Source organism: Argopecten irradians, chromosome 14, assembly GCF_041381155.1.
Source record: "Argopecten irradians isolate NY chromosome 14, Ai_NY, whole genome shotgun sequence".
Taxonomy (NCBI): domain Eukaryota; kingdom Metazoa; phylum Mollusca; class Bivalvia; order Pectinida; family Pectinidae; genus Argopecten; species Argopecten irradians.
In genome coordinates, this window is record NC_091147.1 from 8,507,851 (window position 1) to 8,533,641 (window position 25,791).

The 25,791-nt window shown below is 34.6% G+C and overlaps 1 protein-coding gene across 8 annotated transcripts in view; it reads right to left on the reverse strand.

Annotated features, from left to right (window-relative positions):
- LOC138307956 (diacylglycerol kinase delta-like) overlaps window positions 1–25,791 on the reverse strand; it is a 107,730-nt gene that overhangs the window by 20,563 nt on the left and 61,376 nt on the right. For all 8 annotated transcript variants that reach the window (XM_069248898.1, XM_069248900.1, XM_069248903.1 and 5 more), the window contains 18 exons: window positions 21,134–21,266; window positions 19,752–19,858; window positions 19,168–19,293; window positions 15,208–15,387; window positions 14,036–14,118; window positions 12,894–13,002; window positions 9,270–9,409; window positions 8,362–8,419; window positions 7,911–8,005; window positions 7,471–7,525; window positions 7,067–7,147; window positions 6,528–6,623; window positions 5,942–6,029; window positions 4,928–5,134; window positions 4,517–4,705; window positions 1,127–1,247; window positions 734–844; window positions 11–169 (listed from right to left, as the gene is read on the reverse strand). In XM_069248898.1, the coding sequence (XP_069104999.1) occupies window positions 11–169; window positions 734–844; window positions 1,127–1,247; window positions 4,517–4,705; window positions 4,928–5,134; window positions 5,942–6,029; window positions 6,528–6,623; window positions 7,067–7,147; window positions 7,471–7,525; window positions 7,911–8,005; window positions 8,362–8,419; window positions 9,270–9,409; window positions 12,894–13,002; window positions 14,036–14,118; window positions 15,208–15,387; window positions 19,168–19,293; window positions 19,752–19,858; window positions 21,134–21,266 (2,138 nt within the window). The remainder of the gene's footprint in view (window positions 1–10; window positions 170–733; window positions 845–1,126; window positions 1,248–4,516; window positions 4,706–4,927; window positions 5,135–5,941; window positions 6,030–6,527; window positions 6,624–7,066; window positions 7,148–7,470; window positions 7,526–7,910; window positions 8,006–8,361; window positions 8,420–9,269; window positions 9,410–12,893; window positions 13,003–14,035; window positions 14,119–15,207; window positions 15,388–19,167; window positions 19,294–19,751; window positions 19,859–21,133; window positions 21,267–25,791) is intronic.

The window sequence follows — 25,791 nt, forward strand, 5'->3', positions numbered from 1 at the left end:
GCAGCCTTACCTTGGAATGTTAAGGATAACAATGCCCTGTAGTGACGGTAGAGGAATTCGCTGACCATCACATTCTAACTGGACACGTTGGTCAAGGTTCTTAAACGTCTGGTGTAGGATCTCCTTACCACCTAACACTCCATACCACATCATGTTCTTTGTTCGACTTCTACAAAAAGAAATTCACAGATTCATTTTGAAACAGTTTAACTTAAATTGATTAATGTTTGTTATAGAAATGTTCCCAGTGTCTCCTCCATATGAAACAGTAATGGCACTGAGGAGATTAACTCAATGCCCCACACCACCACCACCATCTCATAATGTTTTGTTCCTTTTTACAATACATGTAGAAGTTTCATACACTTTACAGTCACACCTGACGTCTTGGATTGTGTATCCTTGAAGACTAGAACACCTGGAAATGCTGTCAGGTGTCTGATACAAAAAATCAGATAACAAATAATTGCGTGCGTGACTGAATTTCACATATTTCTCAAGCAAAAATATTTTGTGAAAATAAATTGCCATAAAAAAGAATTAAACAGTAACTACAAAAGCTATACAGTTTTTAACTGTATTGGTACCAATCAGGTATATATGGTTGGTACACCTAGAGAAAACAATTTTGACTTGGCTGATAAGGCATGAAACACCTGTAAAATATTGTAACACATCCTAAACAGAACACACTCAAAACAGTTTCAACTACATTTACATTTCTGAGACGTACCTGCACTTTTCTGGATGGACTTCACGTTTGTTTTGGAAGTCCAGTGTAATCTTGGCATCAAGACCGATACCAAAATAGTTGTTCATCACACAACGCTCCATGTACTCCTCTCTGAAAGGTCAAATGAGCAAAGGTCAGGGATCAAAAGTCAAGGAATCAAAACAAAATGTAAATACATCAGCAGATCAAGGGTAGAACTATACAGAAAATAATGCCAAATTTCACAAACCAAAATGATAAAAGGCACCACAGACAGAAAAGGTCACTGTAAAATTTGAAGGTCAAATTGTGTTGGGAATACCAGCTTTAGAGGTAGAATGTGTAACACTAAATAACAAATATCCTCAATAATAATGTTACAACAATATTACAGAATGCAATAGTTGAACATACGGTGGAATGTCCTCTTCCATGAGAGGGGAGGCTGCGGCACATAAGGCGTCAGCATTGGCCAGTAAAACTTTACTGATGAAACTTCCTCCCGCCAGCTTTCCAGCAATGCTGCTACTTATACCTATAACAGAATCAAACAACTGATATAACTTCCAACCAACAGCTGGTTTTTTTTGTATGGCTATGTTCGATTGCAGATTTTGTTGACTTAACTGTCCTATCAATGCCTATACTAAGTATTGTACTACTTGTTATTGGCAAATAACATGATACATGAATTAACTTCATTTTAACGTAGACCGTCCCTTCTGTGACGTCATACGTTTGTAACGTCGCTTTCCGGATCCAGGCAAACATATTTTATTTCTCTGTACCCACCTATTATAACACGCTTCGGATATCCGCAAAATTTTTGTCTGCCAGCTTTCGGAGTGTTTACTTGATGTGTACCGATCTAAGGGTGTGAACTGTGTGCTAATCGGTAAATATAGTATAATTTTGAAGATTCATGCATGAAATAAATTCCAAGAATCATAATGGACCGCTAAACAATCACATGGAATACACGGATTGACGGGGACCCAAAATGAAAACTTCTCATCAGTTAGGCCTAACGTTAGTAACTGAACATCAGAATGACCGTCATTCTATGTACCTATGTTTTTGCAGGATAGATCTAAATTCCCACAGTATATCAATGGTGAAGGAAGTTAGCGATGTTTTAAATGCAAACGTTCGAGTTTTGAGCTTCGATAGATAAAAATTCTAACATACCGGAATACTAATTTTCGTCAGGAAACGGACAAACAATATACGGAATTTAAATTGCTGGAACATATTAACATTTTATTTTTTTGTTAAAATTTATTTACTTATGATTTTAAAGATGCTATTACGGAAAATAATCCATTTTAATACAGTATCACATAGAGCAAAATAGTTGTCTCAGAAAAAGCTTATATATTTCCTGCTAAATTAGACTCTTTTTGAAAGTTTGAGGTCAGGCCTACATGTAGCTTGCAAACTGGTTTGTTATATTTTATATAATAGATAAATAAAATCATGAAGATATGTAATTATTATGTTATTTTGTAAACTCCAATAATATAATAAATATAGAAAATTAACAAAGGTAAATGAATAACATAAAATGTTGAAAAGTGCTACGGATTCACCTATTTTTTTTTTTTTTTTTTTTACATTTTTCAGGCTAAAATTTAAGGCGTATTAGAAAGCAAATCGGTCATATTTTGAAAAATAATTCCGTGAGGTATATTTTTTATTGGCTTTCCTTATTGCAAATAGACCAATCTTCATAGAAATTCCATTTTTCTTGAGATAATTTTTTCAGAAAAAAGAAAACATGACTATTTTGATGCAATTTTTTCACTTAAATTGGGTCCAGAATTACTTTTAAAATATCAATATTTTGTTTTATTGTGGAAAACCCAGCTTATTTGATATAGTTATGAATTATATATCACCTACTGAAGGTATGAAGATGTTACGAGCATATTCTTTATATGGTAAGTGATGTTACAAGGAGAAAATAATATTTATTCAAAAATCCTTAAAATCCGGAATATTAAGTCGTTAATACATATCTTTAAGCAACCCTGGAAGAAAATTTAACCTGGAGACATATTATTTTTATGCGGTTTTTGTGATCAGGGTATACCTAAAAATAAATATAAAAAAATAAACAAAATCCCTGAGAGGAAACTAGAAGGGACGGTCTACCTTAATATAGAATTTCCCCCTCCCCCAAATCAGTTATAAGAAACTGGTGATCTTGACAATGGTTATCTAAATCTGATTAGATGTAGGAATGGTATGATAACATTAGTTAAAACATCCTAATCCAGTGATCAACAATCTTTATACAGGTTTGATAAAAGTTACACCCGGTCCACCCCAACTGCGAACGATGCGTGTATATAAACCCCTACCGCTCTACCGCTGACTTGTATCGATGTATTGAATGAGTGTAGTTATTTATAGACTCCAGTACTGTCGCCAAATCCACAGGTAAACTGGTACTGGATGCTACGCTCGGGCCTCTCATCCAGCTTAACGAAACTGAATGGCTAGTTAGCTTAACCGATCTATATATCATCAACAATGCGTCTGTATCTACTTAAAAACAAAACAAATATTCTTCAAATTGCATAAAAATTCACTTGACTAGTATTTCTTTATTTTAGATATTTTAACAAATCTTCATATTTCTAGTAAAACTGCATATGAAACTCCTTATAGATCTAGCTATGCTCATTACGTAGGGAACCGCCATAACATGTCCCGGCTACAGGCCGTGTGCAAAAAGTCAAAACACACGTGGGATTTATAAGACGAGTCCTAAACTGTCCTATATTTAGGATTTTCAATAAGTGGTTTGTAATATTATTACAGCAAAACTGACAAGCTACAAGGTTAGTGGCATTTTTAACCGTACTGTTATATATAATTAGCCATCAGCTTGGATCTGGTGCCGTACAGATAGTGAGTTCACTCACGATGTGATTATTGCAAGCCAACGTAAATGCTATCGGAATGCTCTTTAAAGTTTGTTAATGATCTCAAACACACTTAAAACTTATTGTGGCAATATTAAAGTAACTAAATTATAATATGTTCAAATAGTTCTGATAACTATTCATGTGTAATATCTCCATACATTGACATGTGTACGGATCGAGTACGGCGGACTGCCAATGTTTTTTGACATGTTCTGCAAGATATATTTCACTGTTTCAGTTACGTTGGCCAATAAAAGAAAACAAACACAGTGCAATTATATTATGTTATTTCTTCTAAATACAACACTTTTTGTGCAAGTTGTCAAGCATTTATTGTGAATGTTTTGCAATGAAATTACCACCTTTATAACACTGAATTTGTGGTTCCCCGGACATCGTTTTCCCCAAAATTTGAATGCGCAAAATATACCGATAGTAGATTTTTTTTCAGTATTTAAAGCCATAAGAAAAAATACATGTGCAAAGTACACTGGTGTGTAAGTAACACAAGATTTTACGGTATTTGTAACATTTACGATTGTGTTTGGTATAGCTGATGTAGCCAGAGCGCCCCGCGATTTACCTGTGGATTTGGCGACAGTACTCGAGTCTAAAAATAGCCACGTTGTGTCGGTAGAGTGTTAGCGTTTATCGCTACACGGTACAGAATTTCTCGCTGTGTTACAAATCAATCGATTGACGGTAAGGAACTTCATAATATTTATCATTCGCAGTTGGGGTGGACTGGGTGTAAAGATTCTGTTTCTCATTCTTTACACATGTTTGTAATTCTGTTTCTTATATTTTGTACCAGTTTGAGATTCTCTTTCTCTTTCTTTACAAGTTTGAGATTCTGTTGCTCACTACTTACTTGGGAGTACACTATAATCACAGAATGGGAAGCCCATTAATGGGACTGGAATGCTTTCTTTGTTGGGACTTTTCTCTCGGGTCTGTGTCGACAAGTTAGACCCTAGACTAGAGGTACGATTAAACATACTCATGCTGCTGATTCTACGGGACGTTGTTGGCTCCTCAAGTTTCGGAGATCTCTGACCATCTGGAAAGTTAACAAGTAAAATATTTAGGTACTTATTCCCTATAGCCATGTAGGATAAGTCATGAGAAATATATTTCAGAAAAAGAAATGTCAAACTACAAACACCTTGGCCTCAATATGAAATGAAGACTTTTTGGTTGGCTAAGCAAAAACAAAGGTCCAAAATTTGTTCATGATCCCGAGGGCCTGAATCTTAATCTATTATATATACAACAGACTCACCAAAATTGCGAGGGTTGAGGAGTGGGGAGACAGGAGCGACCTCCGAGGTAAATATGGAGAATGTTGGAGCTGAATGAGAGGTTTCTGTATCTGTAACTAAACCACGATTTCCAGAGTCAACGTTGAGATGTTCCGTGCTACCGATCGACCGTGACTCGTGGATCAATCCGAGCTGTTGTTCTGTCTGGGCGTTTTGTTCGTCGACAGCTGTAAGAGAAATATCAAATCACTGCAATGTAAACGTTCTTAACTTATTCACCCCTAAAGTTTCATAATGGACTATTCCAGTCTTTGAATCAGAAGAGTTCAAATGAATATTTCAGGGTGAATAGGTCAATCCTGTCGTAGTTTGCCAACATATCAAATTTGACTTCTATTAGTAAATTGGTCTGCTGCTACAATCATAAACACCAATTTCATCAACTGTAATAATAGATGTTTACCAAGTCAGTACAGTACACTTATTTTTAACAGAAAAGCTTACAATGAATTCATGAGTATAAATATTACTTCTGTCAAGGTTCATATAAAACATTTAAACAAGTTTATATGGAACTATATGCTTATGATGAAGTAACTTTGTTGGTCCTAAGAGGTGACATCACAATAAACATGTATCATGCCCAGATCTATTGTCCCGGATAATCTAACACAGGAAGACATAAGTATAACTTGAAATGAGATTTTTTGGACAACGAGTTTGCCGAAAATGACGATTTTCTTTTTCATAAATCTGCTGTAGAACAGCACTTCAAAATATATATCTCGGTTTTATTGTTATAATTTTGCAACTACCATTGGCGATTTTGACATCTCTCTTGTTCACATCATTTTACGGCGTAGAACTAGTCTGGATATACCAAGTAAAGATATCGTCAGTAGACATGAGAACTCACTTAATTCGAACACTCGGATAACTCGAAGTTTTATCTCGGTCCCTTCGAGTTTGTATTAACCGAGTTCTACTGTATATAAGCCCGATTATACTGACCAATACAACTATAAATAACTGACCTCTCTCTGTGTGCTCTATTATCTGTCGTATTGCCTTCTTCAGGCTGTTGGCCCTGGACATCAAGGCATCTCGGGGTTTGAAAATTGCCTGCAAAATTAATCAAAGGATTAGAATAGGATTGATATAAATAAAATCAATAAATGCACATACCTAAACTCAGCTGGCTTTTAACTTTAGAACAATAAATGTAAAACTAGAATTGGTGTCCAAAAGTTGGAAGTATCTTGTTCTGGTATAGATTAGGCACATCTACACTATATACATATTGCTGCGGCCAAATTTTGTTGAAATTCTGCCAGTACTTTAGGACGAGTAGTTGGCCGATCATTAGGTTGACAGACGAACAACCTGAATTCAGTATGCCCCCCCCCCCTTTTAAAAAGCCTAAATTTTATGACATGTCATAATTACTATCCATGTCAAAACAGTATAATGAAACCTATAATTTCCCTAGTTTTACAAAAGGGCATCTTATTATTCACTTGGTGATGTAACTTCAAAGACTATCAATAGAGGTGTCCGATGTTAAAAGTACATCTATAACTGTTAAACTTTGAAACTGTGAGTTTTGAAAACAATACTTACAGTCTTTGTTTTGGGAGGCACATTGATTTCTCCAGGCACCACATCATTATCTGGGGACTCTATCACTGGCTCTGAATCCTCCCGATGAATCTGAGCCTAAAACAACACCATATTAAGTCATACCCACAACACATTACGGGAGTTTCGAGATCCCAAAATGATGTGGGAAAAGTACAATATACCGTGGATTAGTCCCATCTTCCGGTGATAATGACGTCATGACACTCATGTTAAATGATGACATCATAATCAGCGGATAGTAGGGCTAATCAACATTAAATTGTACTTTACCCACGTTGTTTCAGGATCTCGAAACCTCCGTATTTAGGAGAGGGAGAAATATTGTGGCCAGACAGAGATTCCAACGTGGGACCCCAGAACACTAGCCAGATGCTCTACTGCTGAGCTACCTGGCCACAGATAACTGACCCAGTCCAATCCCGCTTTACTAAAAATTTGTCTGAATTCTATGGAGAAAAAAAGTAGATTATGAAGCAGACAATTTCCCCTCCTTTATAAAATACCATTACAAGTCTTACCTGAGATGACACCGTTGATGCTTGGGCCTCTTCTTTTAAAGTGACAAGTAGACTATCTAATTTCTCATTTAATACATTACACTGAAAGTAAAATAGAATCAATATTTAGGACCTTAAATTACATTATGTTAATTTTGCATTTTGGATATTGATTAGCTTTTACAATTTATACATAATTTCAGTTTTTATAAATTTTAACCTGAATTAACTAATTATCTCATTTTGAATACAATGTCAACAAAATAATGAAATTAAGAAAGTGAACTTAAATAGTTATAACATAGATACATGTTCCTTTTGGGATTTTTTTCATTTCAAATGAATTCTTAATTTGACTGGAGCACTTTAGTGTAATGATATATTCAACATCATTTTCTATAAAGGGAAATAACTCTGACAAGTACCTCACAGGACTCTCCAACTTTGGCAACAAAATCTTTAACAGTTTCACATAACACTCTGCAATGATAAAAAGCTTCACATAACACTATGAAATGTCAACAAAAACTTTACAGTTTACTTAACCATGAAAACGACACATTAGCAAATTTCAAATTAAATGATACTGATTCTCATTTATACCAAAGAATCACATTATTATGAAAAACATTTGACATTTAAAATGAAAAAATTGTTGCAATTTTTATAAAAAAACAGGAAGATTAAATTTGAGCAGTTCTAAAATATTGTGATATGGCTATATGAGTATACACGCATTTCTTACAATAACTCATAGAATATTATTTGCATGGAAGATTAATATCATGAATATCAAGTACATTTATTACTGAAAATGAAATCAAATTTCAAATATTAAGTCTTGATACAATGTATACAATCTTACTTTGCTGAGGAAATGACAACAGAATGGTCTTCGGAATGTAGAATCTTGGAAAGATGATTGGCGACAGAATCTTCATACACAGATATAGGGTCAAACTGTCAACAGAAAAAACTATTTAAATGTAACAATATCACAGACTTATTTCAGATTCCTATTGGCAGGGAGTCACAACCTCTATGTTTTCAATTTTCTTTTCTTCTTTCTTGGACTGTTTAAACAGATGACCAATAAATATATAATTTGTAAATGCTGGTGAAAACGAGTTGCCATGACTGCCAGCTGTCAATCAAATTGCGCATGACTTTGCATTTTGTATTGTGTATGCTATGATGTTTGGTTCAACATTGAATAGATACATGTGCATGTGGAGGATGAGGTTTGGCTACATACAGCCTGGTGATCAGTCAATAAGAATCTTATTTAAGATTTAAGAAGCATATGTGTTAATTACCTGTTGAGAAAGTTTACGAGGGGGCGGCATGGTACCCTCGTACGTCCATACACTCCACCTAAAAACAGTAATATCATATACACACATTATATGGATAAGGTGACAACACTCAATGTAATATATAAGTAAATTCATTTTTTCATATTTTGATTTAAATTTCTTTACCATTTTAAAGGCCCATACCTTTACGAAACAGCTGTAAATTCTTAAAATGATAATGTAAAACTAGATTGATAATTGTGTAAAGTCGCAAAAGTTATTGTGTAGAGTCGCAAAAGTTATTAGATTACCATTAAAACTACACTTATCATCACTGTATAAACAATTGATTAAAATGAAATAAATGCTGATTTTCACAATACGAGTAATCTTATGTTTCCCGCCGCCACCCTAATTATCGCGCCTTAGTTGAATATCACTGCGGCAGATGACAAAACAGCCAAATGACTCTGCACTTTTAACATGGATTACGCAGGGAATCTTGCATGTTTGGTGCTTGTACTTCACCTTAGGTTGTCGAGGAATATTTTCTTATGCTATTATTGTTTCAGAAAGGTAGTGGGACATCAAATAGACATGGGAAATAAGATTTTAAAAAATTCCTTTTCTACATATTTTTACAGATCACTAAATGAAACTGATACCGTATTTGACCCAATAAGCGCCCAGGGCGTTTAAAAAATTGAAAAAAATGAAAAGGTGCTAATAAGACGAAATTATTGCAAATATAGACAGTTATGTGTAGTTTTGGTCTTTATTTATGCCCGGACAATTGAAATTGTGGCCTCAAAAAGGGGGAGGGTGCTTAAAGGGACATGGGCGCTTATTGGGTCAAATAAAGTATGTGGTACTGTGAATTTAGAACACTATAGCTGATGAGACCATTGTTTTGACTCCTGAAGACTTACCTGTCCAGCATCTTGATTTGTGAATGTTCTAGTTTTTCCAATATCACAGTCAGTTGAGTATCTGCTTCAAACGTAGCTCCCCAGCCCAGGACTCGGGCTAAATCATTACCCGTCCCGAACGGTAGTACACCAACCTGGCACTGTGGAAATCAAAAACCAATCGGGGTTTATACACGGAAAATCGTAGTTAAAACGAGAAGATTTACCATACAGTGAAACCTGTTTATAACCAACACTCTTACTACAAATTCATGGATATAACAGAATTTTTCATTTTAGTCCCAGTAATGATTTTCATTAGAAGATCTTGTTCGCCCCCAGAGGATAATTAAAACTGTTTACCATCTCTACAATTTAGAATTAAATACATGGTGACATCCACTTTCAGAGCCAATTAAACAAGTTTAATCTTATTCATCTAAATAACTCCAAGAGGAAATGGTAGAAACTTAGAATAAAATGTTCAAATTTGAGCTTCAAATTCAGTAAAGCTTCAGTGATTTATTTATTTTCCAACATTCAAACAACCTTTTCAAATCCTGTCAAAATTTCATTTTTTCTTTCTTTCAAATTTCACATACTTAGGGGTCGGTTAGAAATTGGAAACATGCTTCAGCACTGGTACAATACAATAATACGAGTCTTAATAGCGAAATGTTAAGAATGTGCTTGAAAATAATTTGGTTTATAGTATCTGATTTCACACATACCACCAGATCACTGAATCTATACAAGCTAATCCTACAAAAAATGTGTTTCACAGTTACTTACTCTATGCCAAGGATTTATAAGTGAGAATAATAAAATCTGTTACCTGTAAGTGATCGAGATCGGGTTATCTCAGTCGAGGGCTAAGATTTTGTAACATAATCCCAACCGAGGCGTTAGCCGAGGTTAGGATGTTACAAAATCTTAGCCCGAGACTGAGATAACCCGATCTTTATCACTTACAGGTAATTGATTTTTTTTCTCACACCTCTAAGATATAATAAAACCATCTATAAACGCATTCAGAGTAAAATTATCCCGTCTTGGGCCTCCTGGTTCAAAGCCGATTGACCATTTCAGCTGCGCTTCGAATTTAGTCATTCCGCGTAAAACTATAGTTCGGTTATATCAAAGAAAAAAGCTGATCAATCCGTACATACTATTTTAATCATTGAAAACAACAACCAAACAATGCATGGTAAATGCTGAATGTACATATTTCTAATAATATTGACTGTCTGAAGCGTGTGATGTCATCAATTCGAGAGTATGACGTCACATGCGCGGACTGTTACATGAATGGTGTAAAATTCCGCCAAAAATCGCGTAAAGGTACCAGACAGATCGGACGAGATAGAAAAATCTAGCACTGGGTATCATGTGAGATTTCCCTGTCCGAGGTGCGAGAAGGATTTGTCTCTGTCTCTTTACAATTGTAAACACCATTCGAACTGGGAATAAAACCATTTTGCTCAACAAATACTTGTCTTCTTGGTCAAAAGAAACACCAATGTAAAGCTTAATAAATTTTACGGTGTCTAGATCTTGGTTTAAGGACAAAAGATTTATAAGAAATGTCTTAAATTTTCATTTTAAAAAATATGACAGCTCATGAAATGACGGCCAACTTCAGAAATTAAAACTGTAAGCCTGGCATGCACCTGCAAGCTACACTAAAGCACTCGCGCCCTATTCAAAAAATCCAAAACCCCGAGTGATAAATCCTTCACACTTATAAATATTTGCTCTATGCTATGCATATCAGTTTTTATTTTTGGCAATTTGAGAACCTTACCTGTCAATGTAGATCTAGTGTGTCTTACCTGTCAATGTAGATCTAGTGTATCTTACTTGTCAATGTAGATCTAGTGTATCTTACCTGTTGATGTAGATCTAGTGTATCTTACCTGTTGATGTAGATCTAGTGTATCTTACCTGTCAATGTAGATCTAGTGTGTCTTACCTGTCAATGTAGATCTAGTGTATCTTACCTGTCAATGTAGATCTAGTGTGTCTTACCTGTCAATGTAGATCTAGTGTGTCTTACCTGTCAATGTAGATCTAGTGTGTCTTACCTGTCAATGTAGATCTAGTGTATCTTACCTGTCAATGTAGATCTAGTGTATCTTACCTGTCAATGTAGATCTAGTGTATCTTACCTGTCAATGTAGATCTAGTGTATCTTACCTGTCGATGTAGATCTAGTGTATCTTACCTGTCAATGTAGATCTAGTGTATCTTACCTGTTGATGTAGATCTAGTGTATCTTACCTGTTGATGTAGATCTAGTGTATCTTACCTGTCGATGTAGATCTAGTGTATCTTACCTGTGATGTAGATCTAGTGTATCTTACCTGTGATGTAGATCTAGTGTATCTTACCTGTCGATGTAGATCTAGTGTATCTTACCTGTCAGATGTAGATCTAGTGTATCTTACTGTCGATGTAGATTCTAGTGTATCTTACCTGTCGATGTAGATCTAGTGTATCTTACCTGTCGATGTAGATCTAGTGTATCTTACCTGTCATGTAGATCTAGTGTATCTTACCTGTCGATGTAGATCTAGTGTATCTTACCTGTCGATGTAGATCTAGTGTATCTTACCTGTCGATGTAGATCTAGTGTATCTTACCTGTCGATGTAGATCTAGTGTATCTTACCTGTCAATGTAGATCTAGTGTATCTTACCTGTCAATGTAGATCTAGTGTATCTTACCTGTTGATGTAGATCTAGTGTATCTTACCTGTCGATGTAGATCTAGTGTATCTTACCTGTCGATGTAGATCTAGTGTATCTTACCTGTCGATGTAGATCTAGTGTATCTTACCTGTCAATGTAGATCTAGTGTGTCTTACCTGTCATGTAGATCTAGTGTATCTTACCTGTCGATGTAGATCTAGTGTATCTTACCTGTCGATGTAGATCTAGTGTATTACCTGTCATGTAGATCTAGTGTATCTTACCTGTCGATGTAGATCTAGTGTATCTTACCTGTCGATGTAGATCTAGTGTATCTTACCTGTCGATGTAGATCTAGTGTATCTTACCTGTCGATGTAGATCTAGTGTATCTTACCTGTCGATGTAGATCTAGTGTATCTTACCTGTCGATGTAGATCTAGTGTATCTTACCTGTCGATGTAGATCTAGTGTATCTTACCTGTCGATGTAGATCTAGTGTCTTATGTCGATGTAGATCTATCTTACCTGTGTATCTAGTGTATTACCTGTGATGTAGATCTAGTGTTCTTACTGTCAATGTAGATCTAGTGTATCTTACCTGTCGATGTAGATCTAGTGTGTGATGTATGATCTAGTGTATCTTACCTGTCGATGTAGATCTAGTGTATCTTACCTGTCGATGTAGATCTAGTGTATCTTACCTGTCGATGTAGATCTAGTGTATCTTACCTGTCGATGTAGATCTAGTGTATCTTACCTGTCGATGTAGATCTAGTGTATCTTACCTGTTGATGTAGATCTAGTGTATCTTACCTGTCGATGTAGATCTAGTGTATCTTACCTGTCGATGTAGATCTAGTGTATCTTACCTGTCGATGTAGATCTAGTGTATCTTACCTGTCGATGTAGATCTAGTGTATCTTACCTGTCAATGTAGATCTAGTGTGTCTTACCTGTCGATGTAGATCTAGTGTATCTATCTCTGATAGTACCCAGCCTACACTGCCGTCTCCACCACACACCAAGATTCGGAACTGGTCAAATTTTTGGAATAATCTTAACCTGCAAAATGAAATGCAACAAATACAGTGTTAAAGTAGAAAACAGTTTGCTCATTTTAGTCCTGTATAACTTTAAAACACATATAACTGAGGCAAACTAGAAATAAATGGCTGGAGAAAATTTCTGAAATACCATTTAAATTATGATCACTAGACATTAATTTTAATACAAGTACTCGCAGACGTATAAAATCAGTTCCTAGAAAAACTAGAAAACTGACATCTGTCTGATAGTTAACCATCAGTTGCAGCAGTTGTAACACACTGGCTCAAGCAGCCTTATTTAGTTTTTGCATCCAAAGTTAACCATTTCCATCACATAGTAACACTGAATACCCCTTAATACTAATTTGTATTGAATCAAATATTTTCAACCCCCTTAGGGACTACTGCAGCCATTGGGGATTTCCAGACCTCTTCAAAATTATGACTATGCTATTGAGCATCTCCATAAAACTAGCAATTTCCATTGGAATTTAACATTTTTTAAAAATTTTGACACCTTATGAGTCATGGCTACCATCTTGGATTCAAGTCTCTATTGCACATCTACAAACTATCAGCTATCACCATATGTAATTTCATAACAGTCTGCTCGGTGGTTTTTGAGGAAATCTCTGGAAACTATTTATGGCCAGACAAAGAGACAGACAGACAGACAGACAGACAGACACAGACAGACAGACAGACAGACAGACAGACAGACAGACAGATGGACACGGTGATCACTGTACCATCCTTAAATGACCTTAGTTGTTAATAGGATGTCAAACCAAACTATGGGGCTCCCACATTCCCGATCAGGGCCCGACGAATACATATCTATAAATGTCCATGACCTCTGTGAACTTTGATTGGAGTATTACTGTTATACTGGTATTGTTAACGATTCTCTAAAAATCAATCACCACTGTTGGGAATTAATATTTGGAAATCTTGTGCAGGACAGACAAAAAAGAATCAATATACCATCGTTACGACTGACAGGGGAGAACTTCTCCACACTGTAAGGTAATAAGGTTGTACAAGTTTACCCTGGGTGAGGTCCTCCGTTCATGAGATCAAACACCTGAGCAGGATTTAATAGCTGCTTAAACCGTCGTAAAAACTTCACTCCCTGTAACACAAACAACATTATCAAATTATTTTACACCAAATCCCAATCTAATTGTCACGCAATGTCTCTATTGTACATTATAACACAAACAGCATTTTCTATCATATCTTCCTGTGACAAATTGGTTTGTCCAGCGTTGAGTTATAAACCAATAATGCATAGTACATGTTTATTGTGCCTGGGTAGAAAAGCTGTATCATGACTTCACAGTGATTATATGACGTTTTGTGCATTATGTCATAACAAAATTGCAGACTCAATGGTTGAACCCCAGAGTAGAAAACAAAATTTTAAGCAAATAGGTTCCCTTAAATGATGTGATATGAGAGAAAAGCTGTTTATGAAGGATATGGATATTCAACCCTCACTAAAAAGATAAAACCAAATGTCTCAGGTTTTGCCTAATTTAACTCGGGTGGAACATCTCTATCTGTCATACCCTCATAGGGAAGGGTCTTGTTTCCTTTCAAATTCTCTTCAAAACATTGCATGTATAAATGATGTAATTTTCTGTTTTTACTTCAATAATAGGAGAGACAGAGAAATATGATTATATACAATGTAAGGTAGTTTACAACATTTAACTGAGGAGATAATTATATACAATGTAAGGTAGTATACAACATTTAACTGAGGAGATAATTATATACAATGTAAGGTAGTATACAACATTTAACTGAGGAGATAATTATATACAATGTAAGGTAGTATACAACATTTAACTGAGGAGATAATTATATACAATGTAAGGTAGTATACAACATTTAACTGAGGAGATAATTATATACAATGTAAGGTAGTATACAACATTTAACTGAGGAGATAATTATATACAATGTAAGGTAGTATACAACATTTAACTGAGGAGATAATTATTTACAATGTAAGGTAGTATACAACATTTAACTGAGTAAAATCACTTTGAAATGGCAAAAGTATTATTTTAAATAATAATTACTACATCAAAATTTAATTAGCACATTATAAACTTGAATGATGATATCAGTGAATATAAAATCACTTTAAAAGAAGGGGAGATAACTCCAGTAAAATGAAGCATACTGCCTTAAGTTGTTGGTGAAATCGTACCTGATTGTCTCCTGACTTGGTGTTTACAAATACGAGGAGGGGCGAGGTTCCTGCGGGACGTGTCGCCTCCCAGTAACCGTCGGAATCTATGTTATTGATGGCAATTGGAGGTAGAATAGACACTTTGCATTGGCCTAAGGGACAGTGGGACTGGAAAGATTCTTTACACGCTGTATGGACCTGTAAAATAATAATACTTTAATATAGAACTTATAAACTCTAGCTTACACACAACCTTAATACTTAATGTTGACGTACGACAAACTAAAAATGTTTGCTCTCTTTTTTGCATTTGTATTTCTTTATAATCATGGGAACAATGTCCTTGGGAATCAAATGTATTTCAAATATATTATCTATATAATCAAACACCATTTCATTTTGCAGGCTACTGATGCTTTTTCAGTTGGAGATCTAAGTTTCTCCAGATAGCAATAAATTAAAGTTATCATTTTTTCATGGAACAAAGAGAAGATTAGTTGTTTTGTTCCAAAATCCTCAAGACCAAAGATTCTTTCAATCAAATATGAAATCCTATATCAAGAAAAAAGTGTAAAAAATAATGCAAATCAACAAAAAAATTTGTATGACAGATACTGCCAAAGATATTGACAGAAAACAAGAAACTGTAGACTGTTAAGTGAATCAAATGATTTATGTTCACTGTCTAAGTCACCTAAACATGATCTTTGTTTCTAAATTGACCTTTCCCTACTGTGTATGAGTACCTGATGATGGATTTTGACAGACTTACACACTAATTGTACATGAGAATTATTTACTCATTCACCATCAGACTCATTAGACTCTTCTAAATCAAAGACTAGAGCAGTCCATTATGAAATTTCAGGGGGGAATGAGTAATTTTATAGTTGATGTTGAAATAGGTTTGAGATAGTGTTGTGTCTGACTTGTGGTCTACAAACAGTTTAATTGACGTCTTTGTTTCTTTAACGAATGATAAATGAAATGACATTAAATATCCTTCAGTAAAAAATTATCTCAACAAAATCCTTGAGTAAACAATTGACTACCAAATATGCTGTTAAAGACAATGATACAGATTGACAATGATAATTATGGATTAACTTGTTTTATTTAAAACATCTAAAGACACATTTAGACTCTTCTGAATCAAAGACTGAACTTTTTCAGCAAAATCTAGATTTTGACAATAATGACTTTGTCACACTTTTAAGTATTTTTTTTTTATTCCAAGGAAATTTCACAGGTTTAAGACTTTTTTTAATTAACGTGATAGACATACATTAACTTCTATTGAACAAATAAGCTCCTCAATAACGATAAAGCCATAACAATGATTTCATTTACATGTAACAATTAAAACATCGTCATAGAAATTAAGACAAATTCTTAGAATAAAAACAGTTTTGATTGACAGAACAGCTAATGACAATAAAGTAGCTCCTAAACTCCTAACTAGAACCCATTATTTACCTCTACCACACACATTAAATCCAGGAGAATAATTTACAGTGTAATAATTTCCTTCTACATAACGCTGCAGCTTTACACCTACACAGAAAACTCAGAATTGGTAGAATTACAAATAATTATTGATTTTAAAGCAAAATTATTCAGAAGTAAATTGTAATTGATGAAGATTTCTATCATACTGAGCCAATGTGTCTCAGAATCTTATTGATCTTCCTATAACATTTCCTTTGAATATTTCTTTGTGCTCCAGTTAAATCAAGTCTTATTAAAGCGTTCTAATGACTTCATGCAATTTAATTGAGTAATCGTTTCCAATGACGGCATTACACTAAATCAGTCTATCATTCACCACAATGTATATGATTTTTTTTTTTTTTTTTTTTATTTTTTTTTGAAGGTTTAAGTTTCTGTATTTACAACATATGCATGGTATTCAGCATTTCAATATATGAAACTACAAAATACACACCTAAAGTCAGATTCAAATTCAGTCCGTCACGATTTGGTTACTGTAAAACAACTTTATATCTTGTGTGATTTACTTCCACAAATTTTGCAATTTCAGTAATTCAGTAAATTAGAGAATGCTTATAACTAGTAATATTATAATCTATTCATTTTGTAATTAGAGAGCAATAGAATCTTTAATGGGTCAGCCAAGTGGACAGGGATATCTCGACCCTCGTGAAAGATTTTGGCCATCAACCCTCGACTTAATACTCTGTATATGTACAGTCAAACCTGTCTTAACGACCCCCGTATTAAGTGACTTCCTGTCTTTTGCGATATTAATTATTCCTCCCAATGATATTTACTATATAAATGACCTGTATTCAACGACCACCTGCCTAACGCAACTAACGACCATAAAAATTCACACAATAACCTGTTCATAACCTGTCTCAAGCAACTATTTTGAAACTTAAAACGGAAGTTTTGGAATGAAATCTTGCGCAATTTCATGTGATTTTGTTGTGAACAGTGTTTAAGTCAATCAGACGCTTCATACAATGCATTGCCCCAAGTGTAGTCAATAAGAGTTTAACTGCATTCAGCAAATGTATGTCTCTGCAGAGATCGATTAGGCGATGTTTTACGACAGAATGATGATTATAAGATCGCTATTGTATCCTATATTATATGAAATATATGCGTATAAACTTGATTGCCAATTATTTCATTGAAAACACAGCAAAATTATTAAATAGAGTTCCGGGAAATAACCTCTTTGCAAACATATGTGTCACACGTGTGCAGTTTCAGCAGTTGTTCATAACATCATTTTATCGCTGTCTACAGAAATTTATTAAACATACATGATATTTAAATAATCACAGGCAATATTTCTGCGCGTGAATTTCACATGAAGAAATATTGCCTGTGTAGAAATAACTTGTGTATTGATATTTCATCATTTTTGATGGTTATATAACTTTTTTTCTTGATAACGATCCCGCAGAAATCTGAAGCCAAATCGAGTCTGGCATTTGTTGTCGTTGTAAAGAGCTACGCTTCAGTCGGCCGATTTTCCGTGAATTAAAGCATTTTGTGATTGCTCATGCTTCTGGTACGTAATTATATTCATCTTTATCATATTTAAAGTTGACATTATTTTTTTAGACACTTTTACCTAGATTATTCTGATGTATAACTTTGATACATCGGCGAGTAAAACATTCGATTTTCACATGTAAATCACGACGTGATTATGCGTCCAACTGGAGCATTTTACGATTAACCATGCATCTGGTACGTAATTATTTTCATCATTGACCCTGTCTTAAGCGACCACCTGTCTTATGCGACCTTATTTTGAACTTCTATTGGAAGGTCACTTAAAACAGGTCTGAGTGTATATAAACATCAGTTGATTTTTGCTAACTTGTATTGAAATGGAAATTTTGAAATTTAGTAGACGTCAAAACTGTTGGTTCACAGTATTCAGACAATCTTCTCAAATATTTTATAAATTTTACACAGTCATCTAATTCAAAATCTACTGTGAATGATTTCAGATAAACTGGTTCTAATAAAATTACATACATCCTCACTTTAAATGGATCATTACTCCCAAGTTCCATTGATATCCATTCAGTAGTTTAGGAGAAGTAGTTTTTTTATAGTGTGACTCTACTGAAGTGGTAAAGGATAGTGTGACTCTACTTAAGTGGTAAAGGATAGTGTGACTCTACTGAAGTGGTAAAGGATAGTGTGACTCTACTGAAGTGGTAAAGGATAGTGTGACTCTACTGAAGTGGTAAAGGATAGTGTGACTCTACTGAAGTGGTAAAGGATAGTGTGACTCTACTGAAGTGGTAATGGATAGTGTGATTCTACTGAAGTGGTAAAGGATAGTGTGACTCTACTGAAGTGGTAAAGGATAGTGTGACTCTACTGAAGTGGTAAAGGATAGTGTGACTCTACTGAAGTGGTAAAGGATAGTGTGACTCTACTGAAGTGGTAAAGGATAGTGTGACTCTACTGAAGTGGTAAAGGACCTACCATAGCTTTACACCACAGACACCGCCAGTCCTGTAGTTTGAGCACGCTGCCACACGTTTTATCACACACATTACATTTAGCACTAACAGGAAGGTTTCCCTCCAGCCACTGATGAGGCATAGCGATCTGTAAACAAGATATCACACGTCAACATGACCCGAAACAAAGATGATATTTCGGATATTCTGGAAATTAACTGCCATCATTTACGAAAATAATACCGTTACTTTTGCTACCTTTTATATACTTTGCCTACTTACAGGCAAAAATAAATATCTTGTTTATAATGACAGGACTAGCTTTCAATGAACTGACATTTCATAATCGGTTAAAAGGGGGTATTTCAGATTACTGTCTCCAATTATTTCACCAATCAATTCAAGCCAAGTTGACGATTCATGCAGAAGTAAAAATTTCCTTCCTATGGACTTATTACCAAATATACAGAACCAATTTTCTTCTCTAAACAAAACTAACTTAACTTCATTCTAATCAGAAAGTTAAACCATTCCATTGTGACTGTTTAAGAAAATCGCTTTATGTGAATTGTAGTGCTGTGTAAAGTGAGTTTCATTGTCTCTTACCCCGTCCTCATCCTCAATGATGTCCTTGCCAATAGCTGCTAGGGTCGCCCACTTACAGTTGGCCGCGGCCTTCACTGCACAGCGCTTGTGAGCCTTGAACTTACAGACTGTAATACAGAAAACAATCGTTCACTTCAATTTTCTTTATTTACTTCCATATATGTTAACTTTGGATTTGTCATTTTCACTGACATTATATTGCAAAAAAAACTCATATAAATATTGCGACATCAGAGTAAGGCTTTCTAATCCAGGCTCTTGTGCGATAAGCACAAACTATCTACAGTTTATTACCCTGGACAGGCCTCTCTGACACAGGAATATATGAGAGAAAAGTACCTCAAGCTGGTCTTCGAACATTTTTTCTCTAAATTATTACGACATCATTAAATAACCCTCAAAGACTAAACAAATCAGCACTGTCAATCCTACAGGGGCTGAGTGAGTAGCCATCACCACTAAAACTAAATTCCTATCTATTTGATGTGCAGGCGTTCATGTCAGAAAGTCGTGATAGGGGGTTTGCTTATGTAATGTATAATGTGTATATACAAACAAAAATATGCCCCAAAATACATGGCAGTCTTCCAGTTTTCTTAGGTTTTTAAACAAGATCTTTGAAATATGGTGATTCTTCAGTTGACCATGTTATGGCCTCAAGATACAACGTCAAACTGGCTACACAGACGAAACTAATGTAAAAGTTTGTCGGGCTTCGTAAGTCACATGACTGATACAATGGAGGCGAGCTTATAAATCAAGTTCAAGGTTCTTTGGGCCTTAATCCAAAATTTGAAAAATCCTTCTTGTATCAATTAGTAATTTCATTGTTCCTATACTGATGATTTTTTTTTACTTTGTGGTTGACCAGCTTCACACAAAATGCAGAGATTTTTCAGGGTAATTTTGGAAAAAAGCTTTGGTAACAAATTGGGAAGTTTTGATCGCAAAAAGAGCAGTTTTGGGAAAAAGTTACCCATTACTGAACATGGTATTATAGGTGATTAGATATTGTAAAAGAGTAAACTGTTTCATTTTATCAAAGGGTGATGACCATCACAACAGCATCAGAGTAGTTTGTTTTTAGGTTATATATATAAACAACGAGGGAAGAGATTTCCTGGTTTTATTTGTTTTTCAGTGATTTGATTTGGGAATTTTTCATTGTAATTGGGAAAAAAATAGGGGGGTTTGGCATTGGGAATGGGGTCGTTTACCGACCCCAATTATATAAGGAGAAAAATCACTGAAATGACATACATATAAAGAGTAAGCTTCAAATTGAATGCCACAAAGCTAATACAAGGACTACCCACTACTAATATCATCAGGAACCGTATCTTCAAAAACATCCTTGTTCCTTCGGACAAATATCAACTTACCTTCACATGAAAGTCCATGGGAGGTAACTCCGGACAGAGCCTCGCGACAGACATTACAGTAGGTTGGTCTAGCATGGGAGCATGCATACCAATTATGCTGGCCTGACATCATCTCTCTCTGACTGGCATTGCCCTGTAAAACACAAAACTCTCACTAAAATACATAATTTTACATTTTTAAAACTTTTAAATAAATCATTAATATATTTGTTCTATATTTTTGAGTTTTAAGAGGAGTTAGAGTGTCTGTTCAGATTTATGCACATTTCTTCAAAATAAATTGTGCAGCTTTGCAACTTTTTGAAGCTTCCCATTCTGGATGGCCACATTTTGACTTCAATCAGTTGGTAGTAAACTGCTCTACTGTTTCAGAGATCACTGGTTTCGTCATACACCATGTCTATATCTGCAGGACAAATTCTTTGGTCAAATCACTCCGGACAAATTCTTTTGTCTTAATCATTCTGACAAATTCTTTTGTCTAATCATTCTGACAAATTCTCCTGTCTAATTATTCAGAACAAATTATTTTGTCAAATTATTCCGGACAAAAATTCTTTTGTCAATTCATTCAGGACATATTCTTTTGTCAAATAATGCTGGACATATTCTTTTGTCAAATTATTCTGGACAAATTCTTTTGTCAAATCATTCTGGACAAACTTTTTTGTCAAATCATTCTGGACAAATTATTTTCTCTAATAATTCTGGACAAATTCTTTTGTCTAATTAATATTAAGAGACATAATATCATTCTGTAATTGGAAACAAAACATGTTGTTGAAACAGCCAGGGATGAAATGTGATGGACTTTGGTAACAAAATACACCAACCAAAATCACATAATGGGGGCACATAAATATAAGATTTTACATGAGTGTTCATTTCATATGACGTTTTATGAAACGAGTCTAAGAAGTTTTTATTTTTGTGAGCCTTGGCAAGCAAAAATTAAAACTTCGAGATGAGTTTCATAAAATCTCATATGAAATGAACACAAATTTAAGATACTTTTGATCACTTAACTACAAACACCTACATAACAAAGAATTTCAGGTCAAAATGGATTCCGAAATTCCAGCAGAGGCCGCCATTTTGTCCGGCAGTCATCATACTCCTGATGTCACATCATTTTTCCTGATGTCATTTTATTGTTTCTGTCTGACGTCACAATGAATTTTCAGCCAATGAAAATCGCTCCAGGTCATATTACACTAGTGACATACGCAAAAATACTACACGGGCGAAATCACTGGATATCAGGCGGATTATGTGATAAAAGCATTAATTCATCGTGTTGAATATATGAATGAAAATTGGTAGAGTAGGCAGGCATTAAATGAATACGGAACACAGGGTTTTATGAAACATAATGGACAGAGGTATAGGTTTTGTGTAATTATGTTGATAATTCAATAACTTTCTCCGGACACCCTAACAATCTAATCGCAGTCTATGGTTAACAGAATCATATAAAGGCAATCTATTTATAGAAGCAATGACCTTTGACCTATTGGTCACTAAAACAATTCCTATATCCATTTCCTGTCCATACAAAACTTAGACCATTAGCCATCAGTGATGGAGGCCAAACTATATATAGGCGTTCGTAACTTACATGTTTAAGACTTAATGAATCAAAGAATCAATGTCTATATGTCTATAGCTCTTCAACATTGTCCAATGTCTAGCTATAAAACAATGTCAGCACTAGAAACATTTTCTTTTGATGTCTTTAAGGTCAATAACTGATAATAATTGATGATTTTCCTTTGATTTCTATTGTCGTGTTTTTATCAATAGCCTGTATTTTTCCCCAAATTTGGAAAAAATTTTGAAAGAAAATTTCAGAAAATAAAAATATTGGTCACTTAAATTTTGTAAGTTATAATTCTGTAAACGAAGAAAAAGTCCATCACTTATTCATATTTTCGTGTTGTTTGGAGGTTTGTAAAAGATCACAGGACAATTGCTGTATATACACTTGTTAAGTGAAGTATAACAACTCTTTTTTGGTAAACTAACAAGAAATCCTACTGCCGAAGTGATAGTCATCCATTTCTACCAGTAATAATATAAGCTTTAACTTAATTATCATTCTTTATTAATCATTCGAGAATATTGAAGTTCAATGAAAATTGATTTACATGACCACAAATATAGAAAAATATATTCCCCTGCAAATGAAACCAACTAATACAGTTATGATATCTTATAATGAGAGGCCACCCACCTCCTTTTGTTAAAAAAGGTTATAATATATTTCAGATCACATCTTATGGTTTGTTGCTCATAAATAATGTTCAATCAGAGGAAATCCAATGAAAAGAGGAAAAATCTGATCTCTGAATATAACCATAAACATTCCCATTTAATCTGATGTCACTACCAACAAAGTAGAAGTTGACACTGAGGACCGTAACAGCTCATTAGTACATAGAATTACTAGGAATGACGTGAGTACGGTAACAGCTCATTAGTACATATATTTACTAGGAATGACGTACCACATATAGTCCATGCTCCATTCAGGTTCCAGTAGTGTTGAATCATTAGAATTAGGGTCACATTAGAATCCTGATAAGCTATGTTTTTGGCATTACCTTCACACAGATAAAGGCTTATAACATGCCTCGTTTAGTACCAGAGCGATGCACTTTACGGCCAATAGAACTGCTAGTGTTTACTACACAGGTAACATAATTACCTGTCACCGCTTACCTATCACACATAATTACAGGTATGATGGATGGTGTAACCTACGACCTTAGCAGGCTACAACACACAAACAGCTGAGTAATAAAATCGAGAGAGATGATTAGAAAACACAGGAAAGTCACTATCAGACGGAGAATACATCCGCTATATTTGGGAGATAATTGACACATTTGTCTAAATTATATACAGAACAAAAGTTTATTAACCTTTGCTAGTTCATTAGTTTGTTTTAACTTCCATAAAGAATATTTGTTTTTATCTACATCCACAACTAAATGTTGCCTTACCCACATAGCCACAACCACTTTTATTGTATTTTTACAATTTTTATTTGAGTCTACACAGACTTATATTTCTTTAATGAATGCCCTGAACACCGAGATAGCACCAGGCATAACATGATCATGCCACAGACACAACAAATGGACAACAGTCCATAGGTTTCATATACTTACAGATTTATTTACCTTAATTTTTACTGAAAGGTTAATATATAATTAACTTCTATCAGATGGAAGACTAATTTGGATCCAATATAGTGGAGCCTTGATAAACCAGACACTTGTTTCCCAGCATAAACCATCTGGATTGAGATAGACTGTCGAATTCTGTCTACTTTATTGATAATCAGTTCTGAACCATCTGAACCATCCGGAATATCAAAGGTCCAATATTAAAGTCATTTTGTAAAATAGGTCACAGGTAAATTTAAAATTTGAATAGGAAATGAGGACAAAGTTGCATACAAAAAAGTCGTGAGATAATAACTCTCCCTGCTTTCCATAACCTTTTAGAATTGATGGTATTTGAAAGGTTATGAAGATTTTTTTTCATTTTTTTTTTTTTTTTAATTCCTGATCATAAATAATGATGATCCCAGCATTTTTACATTGATGTTTGTCATGAACTGTCAATAGAAGGCTGACTGAAGACAGTAAGGTGAGTTGTTAAAACTGATGGCTTCCATCTTGTCTGGTTATAAAGAAACAAGAAATGACATTTTGTTGGAGAAAAGGTTTGACAGTGAAAAACAGGGTAAAACCTGGTTTATGGAGACTAAGAAAACCTATCTATAATTGTCGAGATATAACCTACCTCTAAACTAGTCCCATATATATGTAAATACTAGAAGTCCACACAACTGTGGGGGGGGGAGTTAATGTGGGTTATAGAGTTGTGAGGGAGTATCAGAGGAGTTCTGCGAGGATCGAGAAAGAACAAGCTTACAGTAAGTGATGCACATCCCCCGCCATTTCTAATCTATGGTAAGATATTGTTATAGCTTAATTATGCTATCATTGTATGAAGTTTGAACAAATTCTGTTGATGTGTTCTTAAGAAAAAATCCAGAAAACAAAATTTGTGAAGTAATCTTTTTTTAGTAAGAGTGACCTTTGTAGTTGACCTTTTGACCCCAAATTCAATCCCCAGCTGTACTTATTCATCTGCTATCATTGTGTGAATTTTGATCTAAATCCTTTAATTTTTTCTCAAGTTATCGTCTGGAAACGAATTTTTTTTTAACCAATCTATTTTTAGTAACAGTGACCTTTGTAGTTGACCTTTTGACTCCTTATTCAATCCTAAGCTGTATTTTTTCATATGCTACCAATGTGTGAAGTTTGAACAAAATTCATCCATTAGTTCTCAAGTTATCATCAGGAAACCAAATCCATACAGATGAAAAATGGGAACAAACACTAACTTATAGTCCCCTCTGGTGAAACTCGTAGGGGACTATCAAAAGGACAACGAGAGCAATCGCAGAACAAAAGAGAAACACAGGTTGTAGATTTTTTCTTAACTTAGATTGGAACAAGAGATCCCAGAAGGATCTCGGCGCCCACCAAAGAATGATCTATGTCTGACAATGGAAAAGGGATCTTTTCCCTGCTTTTCAAACTTTTTCAAACATACTACATATGAAATTTGAGAGAGAA